The sequence below is a fragment of the Octodon degus genome, unplaced genomic scaffold, assembly GCF_000260255.1.
Source record: "Octodon degus isolate 3935 unplaced genomic scaffold, OctDeg1.0 scaffold00002, whole genome shotgun sequence".
NCBI classification, from domain to species: Eukaryota; Metazoa; Chordata; class Mammalia; order Rodentia; family Octodontidae; genus Octodon; species Octodon degus.
Genome location: NW_004524578.1, coordinates 21,100,324 through 21,112,099, shown reverse-complemented (window position 1 = coordinate 21,112,099; position 11,776 = coordinate 21,100,324). Strand labels below are relative to the sequence as shown.

General features: G+C 44.5%; 1 protein-coding gene across 3 annotated transcripts in view; it reads left to right on the top strand.

Moving 5' to 3' along the window:
• Homer2 (homer scaffolding protein 2) overlaps positions 1 to 11,776 on the top strand; it is a 104,200-nt gene that overhangs the window by 51,948 nt on the left and 40,476 nt on the right. For all 3 annotated transcript variants that reach the window (XM_023710772.1, XM_004623334.2, XM_023710767.1), the window contains exon 2: positions 8,387 to 8,543. Coding sequence is in view for 1 of the 3 variants with exons in the window: in XM_004623334.2 (XP_004623391.1) it covers positions 8,387 to 8,543 (157 nt within the window). In the remaining 2 variants the exon portion in view is untranslated. The remainder of the gene's footprint in view (positions 1 to 8,386; positions 8,544 to 11,776) is intronic.

The window sequence follows — 11,776 nt, the reverse complement described above, 5'->3', positions numbered from 1 at the left end:
TTAACGAGGTGCACACCAGCCAGGAGACGGCTTCGGGCTGAGGTCTCATGGTGCCCGTTGCTGTGGCAGGTCTGTGGAATACTTCATGAAGTCCTGCCTGTGCTGTGTACCTGGTTCCTGGGCTTCTGTTTCTGGACTCTGTTCTGTTCTGTAATGTGTCTGTCTACTCGCTAATACTGCTCTCGTTTTATTTGCCATTAACTTTTCAACAGCATAGTTCGATTTCTATTATAGCTGAACCTCCTCTCTGCTCTTCTCAGCATTTTCTTGGCTGTGCTCACATTCTGCATTTTCTTCATAAATAACCCTGTCTAGTTCTAAATATAATCTGGGTGATATTTTTATTGGGTTGAATTTATATATTAATTTAGTAGTAATTGTCATCTTTATTTTGACTTTCTCAATTAAGAACAAGGCATGTCTTATTAAAGCTTTCTTATGTATGCTTTTGGTAGTTTTTATTTTTAGTACAGATGTTATATATTTATTCAGTAGATTCCTAGAAATTATGTCCTTTTGGTTACTCTATAAATTTACAAATTATTAAAATATCTATCTGGTTGTTTATATATAGGAAAACTTTATTTATTTATTTATTTAGTGGCTCTGTGGATTGAACCTAGGTCCTTTGCACTGAACTTCATCTCCAACCCTTTAAAATTTTTTTGTTTTGTTTTGTTTTAAGAACAAGTCTCACCAAGTCACTTAGCTATTCAGGCTTGCTTGAACTTGTGATTCTCCTGCCTCAGCCTCCTAGAGTGCTGAGGTTTCAGGTATGTATCACTGTACTTACTTGATTTATTCTTTTTTTTTTTTTTTTTTCAGAACCGGGGATTGAACTCAGACCCTTGCACTTGCCAGGGAAGCGCTTATTCCACTGAGCCATCTCCCTGGCCCCCTCGGTTTTTTTTTTTTTTTTTTTTTTTTTTTTTTTGTTTGTTTTGTTTTGTTTTTGGCAGAACCAGGGATTGAACTCAGGCCCTTGCGCTTGCCAGGGAAGCGCTTATTCCACTGAGCCATGTCCCCGGCCCTGATTTATTCTTTAATTAATAATTGTATACATAGCAACATTACTGAATTTTGCTATTGATTTTTCACTTTTTCAGTTGATTTTTTTAGGTGTTCTGTGTAGATTAGGTAGTTGGATCTGCAAATGTCAACAGCCTCATTATATAGATTTTCTATGAAATAGAGCATGAAAAAAAGTCTTTGTCATGGGAAAGTGTACGCATCTCTTTTTCCCCAAATTCATTCTGTAAGCTCTGTGGATTCAGCCCTGCTGGCCTGGGGCCTGGGAAGCCCTTGTGGCAGTACTTAGTAAGGGCCTGTGTTCCTAGAGTTGCAGTGGTAGAGCATTTGCCCAGAAAGCGCCAGGCCCTGGGCTCAGCCCCTAGCTCGGCAACAACGTAACAGTGGCAGGACGAGAGTAGGAATTCTCTGGCTGGCTGAGGGGTAGGACATTTGAGGCCCAGCTACAGCAGTACGTTGTCACCATTGCCATGGACAGATGATCCAGCAGTGCTAGACGCAGCCGCAGAAGCCTGTTGGTAAGGAGGCCAGGTGGTGGGGAGCTGGGAAGCCTGAGTCTGGGTGGGGTGCGCCTTCCCCATCTGGGCTGGGGAAGACATTGCTTCAGTACTGTGTGGGCGCTGTTTGAAGAGGCTTGAGACTCAAGACTAATGGGTGACGCCTTATGAGACTTTGTAGTATTGTGTAAATGGCAGTCAAATAATGTCTGAATTGTGTGTTGTAATTCAAAATAATCAGATGTGGGAAAAATAGTCATGGAATTTTATAGATTTATGTCAGAGAAAAACCTAGTGTTAAGCATTGCCAGTGAAGGTTCATTACTTAAATGCCTCATGAGGATATCGGTCTAACCCACCCAGCATTATGGCATAGGGATGGAAAAAAAAAAAAAAAAAAAAGACAAGGAGAATATTCTATAGTTGAGAAGCTCTGGTATGACCTTACATTCTCTCTGGAGCAAAAGGCCTTCTCGCCAAAAGCTCATAGCTTTATTAGTATCCATCAGGGAGGTGGGTGGGGATGGGGCAGAGTCTGTGAGGAAAGAACCTTTATAGGCACAGAGGCCTCCAGTTAGCAGTGTGCAGGTAGTTTTGGCGTATGCAAGGCTGGCACCTTTGTTGCCAGGAGCATTCGCTTCAACATAGCCAGCTCTACGCATCTCAGTAAATCGGGTGAAGGAGAGGTCAGGGACGGGTTGTGGCAAGGGCTTTGCTTTTTAGGAGAGAGCAGTGTGGTGGTCTCAAATCCCATAGATTATGACAAGTTTGAAGCAACATTTTTCTTTTTTTTCTGCACAAAAATTGTCATGCCAGCTCTTTGCGGAATTATTTCACGTGGAGCCAGAAATCATTCAAAGCAGGAGTGGTCTCTCTGCCGAGTAGTTTTCATATTCCAAACATACATATGTTGCACAGAGTGTCTAATTATTCTTGGGGACAATTACTGTCAGGTTCCAAAATGTGTTCAATGAACAGCAATTGGTGTTTTATTCAGCTCGAAAAAGACCAAGCAAGAGAACAGTAGGTTATATTGTCTGCCTAAAGAAGTGTTTTGCCATCCGGAAACATCTGCTTTCTATTTAAAGCAGTGCAGAAGGAATGGGAGTATATTTCAAATATCTCCCTGAGCATTGAAGACCAAAGAAAGGAGGATAAAATTGGATATGAAGGTAGTTTCTGTTCTCTGATACCCATACTCTTCTGCGTTTCCCTGCTGGGAAGGAAATGTGGCCTCCTGGGTTGGAAAGTTCTGTTTCTCTTGACTCTTTCTATTTATACTGATTTGCACATGTGTAGAAACTGACTTCTGTGTCCCAGTTCTGGCTCTTTTACTTTTTCATGTGAGGCTAAATACTCTTTTAAAGTTGGGATTTGCTTCTCCGAATTTTGTGGTGAGTTTGTAGAGTGCTCTGATTTTGCCCTGGGCAAAGTCAAGATTTATTGTCCAGGTCACCTGCTCGAGTTAGGATACTCAGTTGTGGGGGTGGATGCCACCACCTACTCGCAACCCTCTAAAGATTAAGTGAAGGTGTGCGCAGCCTTGTTGGTGTGTCCTAGACTTTCTGTGAAGAACAGTGTATTAACTACATACTTCTGTAGAACAAACTGTCACAAACATAGCAACTGAAAGCAGAGCGTATTTCTGAGAGAGTCTGGTTATGAGTTAGCTGGTGCCTTGCTTCGGGGTTCTCGTACAAGCCTATAGTAAAGTGTTATCCAGCGTGGAGTCTTTTATTTTTTTGGCAAAACCGGGGATTGAACTCAGTGCCTTGTGCTTACCAGGCAAGCACTTATTCTACTGAGCCATCTCCCCGGGCCCCCAGGGTAGCGTCTTATCTGAAGGCTCAGCTGTGGTAGAATCTGCGCCTGAGCTCACCTGGCTATAGACAGAATTTCATTTACTCCCCGGATGTTGGGTCTCAAGTTCTTCTCTGGTTGTTGGCTGGAGTCTCCTCTCAGTTCCCTGCAGGTTGGGTCTCCCCAGCTTGCTTCATTATAGCCAGCAAGAACAGTTATTTGGAAGTCTCTAGAAAGACAGACGTCCCCTCCTGTAACCTCTTCACCTTCATTACTGCATATCACCTCTGCCATATTCTGTCACTTAGAAGTAAGTTCCCTACTCAAGGAGCCAGGATTATACTGGAAGCCACATCAGAAGCTGCCTACAACAAGCCCATTTTAGAAAGAGTATAACATATGATTACGAGGGCATCTTTCCGTATTACTTAGAATTGACTTCAAATCTTGGATCCGCTGTTTACTAACTGCTTAACTGGCCTTTCTAAGCCCATCGTCCTGAGCCACATGGCCCCTTCCCCACATGACTGTTGTGTTCCTGAGTGAGAGATCACATGTAAAGCCTTGAAGAATGGTAAGCTGTCAGTAAGAGTCAGCTACTGGCTGTTCTCTTCATCTTTGCCTTTGATTTTATTATTCTTGGGGGGTTTCCTTATAATATTAGACTTCTAAAATATTATAGCCAGAAACTCCTACTGCCCTCAGATTTGCTTATTCATGTGGAAATCCCAGGCCCCTGCGAGATTTCCTGGGCATAGAGGTATTGCCAGACTCGCTGCGGCGTCCTCCCAGGCTTGGGACTGCAGAACAAAGGTCTTTGGCCTCAGGAGAGCTGCAGATCCCATCCCTGGTGTGTGTGAGCAGCCACTGGCCCTGCAGAGGACCTGGCAGTGGTGACCAAGCATGTGCTCAGCCGGCCTGCTGTGCTCCCTCAGCCTTGCATTTTCTGGTTGGGTAGTGAGAGCAGCCCAGCATGTCCTCAGCCCATTTCCAAAGCTGAGAAGGTAAACAGGGAGACAAAACCCTCACTCCCTCCCCCCTGTAGGCTTCCAGGACAGAGTCTTGCACATAGTCCCTGCTTGTCCACCACAAGCTCTCTTCCATCTCTGCCCTCCTTCCTGACCAGAGGACATCTGCCCTTCCCCCATCCTTTACATCCAGAGAACCTATTCTTAGTCCCAGTGGTCTTGTGGGAGAACTTTCTGGGGTCCTGCTGTGTCATCCTGGAGGAGGGATGTGGGCTGTAGAGGCTACTTACATTATTTTTCTGGATTGTTCTAGTGTCTAGTGTGAGTGTGTCCCTCTCCTGAACTTCTTTGAGGATACAGATCTTCTGGAGCTCCTGAGCCCCTGCCCTGGAGGCCCTTCTCTGGAGAGCCAGGTTCCAAGTGGCCTCGGAGAACATCTGTTTTCAGTGACTTCCCATCTAATTCCTGTCAAGGAGATTTAGGCAACACTGACTGAGCATGCTGCAACCCAGACCCAAACCCTCTTCCTCACCAAGGGAAGGAAAGAGAAGCTCCTCTTTGACCCAGGGAACTGTGTTCAGTCTGTGTGACAACTAGGCATGGGTTTTAGTATAATTCTGTTTGCTGAGAATTTTCTGTAGTGACTGCCCTTTAAATCACTCCATCATCTTACCTTATGCAGGAGAATACCGTGTGAAGAAGTGTTTTATTTTATAGCATTGTACTTAGATGATTAGGAAAATGTGACACTGGATTGTCAATGGCACAGCTGGGCCACCCAGACATCAGACGTCCCCACTTGACTCGATGGCAAGGCTTCTACTCTTGCGCACATGCTAACCACCTCCTGGCCTCCCTAGGCGACAGATGCCGGGGAATTACAGCGTGAATGTGGCTTTCGTGCCTGCAGCTGCCACCCAGCCGCGGGAATAGTGCCGGTTTAGGACAGATTGGGTGGGTGAAATCGACAGGGAAACGTCCTCGTGATCCACATCCCTGGAATCACGTGTCTTGCTCCAGGAGCCCTAGAAGGGAAGTTTCATGGAGGAAGGAATACTGGTCTCTGATGATTCTTTAGGAGGGCTGGTTTCTAGAAATGGCTGAACTCAATAGCCCGAGCAGTTTGCCCTAGAGATACGGGTGAGGAAGGTTTCTGGGTTCTTCTAGCATGCTGACGTTGTGGTGTTATGCAGTATCCTTGGCAGGAAGCCCAACTGCTAAATTGCTTTCCTAGGAAAAAGTTTCTCCTTGAGAGTTTTTTTTTTCCAGTGACAAACCTTCCACAGGTTCCAGAGAACAGAGCACTTACAATTCACTTTTCCTTTCAGCTTGTTGGTATTCATTTGGATGTCTGATTGTTTTGAATGTCGTATCTTTTGACATTGTAAGGATTTTAAAAATTAAATTCACTAAACCAAATTTAAGCCTTTTGATTTAATTTTTATATCTCTAAGAAGTACTTAATCTATAGCCTTTTATGAATTATGAGGTTATTTTTATACATTAGTGCCTTTTTTCTCTTTTTATCTTATTTGAACACAAAAAATTTTTGAGAATTTGCCTATCAACCCCTTTTTAAAATTTTGTATTCATTTTAATGAGAAAAAGCAATGAAACAGTTTCAAACAGGTTAGTAGGACAGTTACAGTAATACATTACACATTGTTGTCTTTGTAGTAGTTATTCAGAGGACAAGATGCAGACATGATATCTTGTCTAAACAATATTAGTACAAACCTTTCTTTTCATTGAACTAACAGAAGGTAACTGTATATCTATCCTATTTTGTATGTACATATTTTTTTTCACTACAAAATGGTCCTTTACTTATATCCCCCCTTTTGTTTTGTCAGAGATGGGTATTCCATTATTGTTAGAGAAGCTATATTTGTTTGTTTGGGTTTTTTTGGCAAGTCAGGGGATTGAACTCAGACCCTTGTGCTTGCCAGGGAAGCGCTTATTTCACTGAGCCATCTCCCCAGCCCCGAGAAGCTGTATTTGGAGAAGTCTTTAAAGGACATTTTCACACTTGGACCCCTTTCTTAAATAATATTTTATAATGAGCTGGTGTTTATTTTGTTACTTTGTAAAGTAGATGCCTTCAAATATGGTGCAGTGAAATCCAAAGTTTGTATTCATGTGCCTTGTTTATTAATGCCTATTGTCTGGATTGAATTCACTGTCCACTAAACAAAAAGAAACACAGATAATGTACAAATTTAGTTAATGAACAGCAAGAGTTTATAGCTGTGTGTGACCAAAACAACAGCAGTGATGCAGAGCAGCAGTAGCAGATAGATCAATGTGGTGAATTCCACCTAACACTCAAAAGCGTTTTATGAAAGAGGTCTACATAAAACTTTACGACTTGGTCAGATTGCCAAGTCCTTACATGGTTACGGACGTAAACTAATGAGACACTCATAAAGATATGAAATGAGTCCATCCTTCAAAAAACGCTGCGAGCTGAGGCTGTGCGATGTGAAGCGGCTGTAATCCCTGATATACAGGAGCATGCAGTGGGAGATGTGAATTCAAGGCCAGCATGGGGAATCCAGTGAAACGCTGGCTCAAAATAAAATTAAGAGAAGATAGGGATGTAACTCAGTGCTCCCTGGGTTTAGTCCCCAGTACTGGAGTGGGGGAAGTTGTGAGAATGCCTAATAGAAATGTAGTATTTTAATGTAGTGCATGCTTATGACATGTAATAATTGCATTTATCGTGGGGAATCAATGTATATCACGTCTTGGTCATTTTTACTCCCCTCCTTTTCCTTTTCCAGATCCTCTTCCCATGGCCAGAGTCTGCCTTCCTGTTTCCTAGCACCTCTCCTTTTACTCTTTAAATTATGTAATTTTTGGTTTCATGTTAGAGAAGCCATGTGATATTTGACCCTTTGTGTTTATTTCCTCTTAGTATCTCAAAATCCACCCATTTTCCTACAGCCTCAGTTACTCTTCTCTCGTTGCTGGGACAAATACCTGACACTTAAAATGAGGGAAGGAAAGGGTTATTTAACTCTCAGTCAGTGGAGGTTTCAGCCTATATTTCCCTGGCTCCAAGGCAGAGTGGCACATGGCAGAGAGCAACCTTTCATGGTGGCAGTAAAGAGCGAGAGAGCAAGGGAGGAGCAGCCGCAACAGTGGCTACAGAGAGCAAGTCTGTCTCCCTTATGTTGTGTTCAGGCTCTCCGCCCCAGGCTGGGTGCAGCACTCACACCCATAATCCCAGCAGCACTTACACCCATAATCACAGTACATCATGAGTTAATCACAAACTCTAGAAGTCTGCCCCATGACTTCCTGGGGCTCTAGGGGGAACCTAGACACAAACCATAACACCTGCAAATGACTCTCATTTATCATTCTTTGTGGGGCCGTAGAACTTCATTGTGTGTGTATACCACATTTTCTTTATCGGCCCATGTGTTGATGGGCGTGTAGCCACTTCCGTGAGTGAGTGAGCTATTACGAGTTGCGCTGCTATAAAAGTGGTTGTGCCTGGTCACTGTAGTATCATTACTTCAACTCTTTCAGGAAGATACCTGGAAGAGGAATAGCTGCGTCCAGAGGAATTTCTGTTATTTGTTTTTTGAGGACTTGCCATACTGTTTTATCTCCATACTCATTGCCGCATTGATTGTAGACGTATCATGCTGGAAATGGTTTGTGAAACCCTAAAATTGCTGCAGAATCTCTCCAAATTAATTTGTTGCAAAATCCTAAAATGTGTTGAACCCGAAGTCCTTCTTAAGAATACCAGCAGGCTGTCAGGAGAAGAATAGGACATTTGACAGGTGTGCAGAAACTCTCAGAAAAAGAGTTGCATTTTAAGCAAATTGCTTGCTCATTAAGCCCGTTGCCCTGCAGCCGCAGGTGGTGACAGCTAAATGGAGTGTGACTTGCTACAACTACACACTGGTGTCTCCTTCTTGCCTCTTTTCTCTTTTCTTATTTTAATTGGGCTCATGTATAAATATCTTTCCTGATAAGCTATTTAAAATCTTTTGCAGGGAGTGGGTGGCCTAGAAATCTTAAGTTGTACATGAAGTTGTGTTCTGTCCGCTCACACGCGCCCGACTTCTGTTGCAGAGAGCAGCCCATCTTCACCACCCGAGCGCATGTCTTCCAGATCGACCCCAGCACCAAGAAGAACTGGGTGCCTGCGAGCAAGCAGGCCGTCACTGTTTCCTACTTCTATGATGTCACAAGGAGCAGCTACCGGATCATCAGTGTGGACGGAGCCAAGGTACCACCCCACAAGATGGCTGTTAACATTCTCGCTTATTTTTCATTTAAAGCAGTGTCTTTAAAAAGTACAGGGAGGGTTGGCCAAATAGTTCAGTGGATTAAAGCGCCTGTAAGTAGGTGCAGGGGCCTAGAGTTCAATCCCCAGGTCTTCCTTGCTGGCCTTGCCTCCAGTGCATGTAGTGACAGTGATTGAGACTGAGCATGTGCCTGTAATCCCAGCTCTCGGGAGACTGTAAACAAATGGATCACTATGAATCCTATCTAGTAGTGAGACCCTGAACACCCTGTAGACCCTCCCCTAAAATAAAAAAAAAGCCAAAAAACAAAAAAGTAGAGGGAAAATGTTGTGCTCCGAAATCCTGCTGTCTTCTCAGAGAAGTTGTAATTATAATGTCTGTATAATCCCGTATCCTTTTTTGGAGGCCAAGGGACTGGCTGACTTCTAACTTGTGATCCTCCTCCCTCTCAGCCTCCCAGGTACAGGGATTAGAGGTGTGCGCCACCAGGCCTAGCTTAGCCCGCTCTTTATTTCTACTTGAAATCATGGCAAATGAGTAAAAAAACAGATTTTGCTGTTACTACATTGTTTTCATAAGTAATATTTCAATACCTGCATAGTGAGTTCATCAGGGCTTATAATACTCTTTTTAATGTCTCTCCTGTGATTGGCTTCCAGGTTTTGCTACTATAGATGAGCATTTTAGTGGACTGAATGGCCTCACTTGTCTGTTCCATACCTATTGCTTGCTTTTGTGTATCTTCTCAGAACAGATTCCTAGAAGTAATAGTGTAGGTAGTGATATTAACGCTTTACGGTCTTGGATCATATTGCCAAATTACTTTTATTTTATTTCCAAATTACTTTTAGAAGGGCTCTTTCTTCTGGTGTGTATGAGAACACCAGTTTACTGTACCCTTGCCGGCAGTGGGTATTATATCCAGGCTCATCCTGGTGTTTAATTAGACACCAGAGTCGAATTTTATTAAATGGCTTTGGAGAATTTCTTCAAAGATTTTTTTCCCTTGTACTTTTATTATTGTGCCATCTTTCTCCATATTTTTGTCAATTTTTATGGGGAAAGAATGAAGGGATGCCAGCAGACAGACCACCAAGTCTTTTTCTAAACAATTTAAACCTGCTTTTTTTCTTTCATTTGTGTTCATTCTGCTGGATGTTTACACATGCTGTGATCTAAAATTCAGTGTGCCTGCAACTGAGTCCCCAATTTACCCTCTAAAGCAGCTTTCTGTTTTTAGTCTTCCAGTTACTTGGCCAAAAAAACACAACACAACACAGCACAATACAAAGTCAGTCCTTGTCAATCCACTCTGCCTCTTAAACACAGCCTACATATATGCTGTTGTGTTTTAAGCTCCTAACTCTTGTCCTGATGCGGTCTTGCTTGGACTCTTGCAGTAGCCTCCTGGCTGCCTCCTCTCCTACCTCATCTCTCCTGACTTCTGCTCTAGGTCAGCCTTCCTAGGCAACAGGAATTGGGCAAGGTGAGAGCTGGGCACTGGAAGGGGCCTGGTGTCGGCGTTTCCCCTCTTCCACAAAATGGAAGGCATGGGGAAGCCTTCACTAGAAGACCTGCTGGGGAAGGGATGAGAGCTCGCTGGTACCTTTGGATTTGGTGAGGTGAATCAGAATTTCCTGTCCTCCAGGGACTTCCTTTGTGACCTCAGCACCATGGTGACTACAAATAAAGGCATCTTGGGTCTGTGATCTTCCTTCTCTCTTCCTTCCAGTTCCAACAGCCCTTCCTCCTACTCAGGAAGGGAGCCCGGAAATCCCCATCTTATAGCTGAGGTCTAGGGAGTCAGTGGCCTGGCCAGGGTCAGTGCTGAGGGGCTTGTGCAGGCTGGTGCTGGTCCCTGATCTACAGATACCAGGTTCTGCCCAGTTGGGCTGGAGGAGACCATTCACTGGCTGGTAGATGCGTGTCACATAGGTAGTGTGTGGTGACAGCAGCCGCTGCTGTGGTAAGCATCTTAAGGGTCCAGAGCCTGGCTTTTCCATATAAGTAGGAGGCGGGAATAGTCCTTGGGAGGGGTGGGTGACTAGCAAGGCAGTCAGAGTGCCTGGCACATAGTAGGTAGGCACCTCAGTTTTGATGAGTGAATATCCACCTGAAAGGTGTCTTAATTTCTTAAAACAAATTTTAATAGTTTTTACTTCTGGGAGACATGGTAATACCACAGCTGTAATTACAGCGTCACCTTTCTGTGCTTCTGAGCCTTAATTGCCTGGGCTTTTTCCAGCATGTTCTGATAGAGATAGGAGCTGAGCTGACCTTCTGTCTTTTTATCTGTAGAGTCTGTCTGTTCATCTGCCATCCTTAGATGAGTTTGCACTTCCGTCAGTTGAGTTATCCAAGGATATATTGGGTTTAACTCTAGACAAAGAACAACTTTCTTGGAGCTGGTGCCTCCGTCCTCTTAGACAGGCTTTTAGTAACTTGTCAGCATGTCAGCCACCGCATCGCTATGGCTGTGCAGTTCCTGACGACCGTGACAGTGTGTGTGGAGTTCCAGCCAAGGAAGATGGCTGTGAGAGACCAGACGGGTGGAGGAGGGTGGGCTGACACCCTGGCCACAGAGTAGAGCTGACTCAGGCCCAGTGCAGAGGAGCCAACAAGTTAAAAAGTGGGACCTAGAAGCCTATGCTGTGGGAAAACTCTGAATTTCAGAGGCTGAGCCAGAGGATGTCAGGTCTCCGTACCTCCTGCTGTGCTACCTGACTTCCTAGTGTCCCCAGAGGCCCCCCGGGTCCCCAGAGTTACAGCTTCACCACGGCAGTACCAGGGGACAGGGGATGGAACCTTGTTCGGCAGGGAAGCAGAGGGCCCTGGGGCACAAGTGAGGAGCTAGGGGTGGGCTTAGTCATCTAAATAATGCCACTGGCACTTGGGGATCATCAGTATCCTGCCTGGAGATCCCGAATGCAGAACACCGGATATGCCAGAGCTACAGCAGGTCGTGCCTGCAGCCCTCCTGCAATCTGGCTGTGAAGACTCACAAGTGCTGCCAGCTGCCAGCATGGCCCAGCACCCTACATCTTGCCCTCTGCTCGCCCAGGGTGGGGCCCCAACCCCAGATTCCAAACCTTGGCTTCTTTGGTATTTACTTCTGAGAATGTAAAATTGCTTTCAAGAACACATTCATGGCTGCCTCTTCCATCGTCTTTGTTGTTTCCTGTTTTGAATATGTGTAGCGCATCTGCTGTTTATC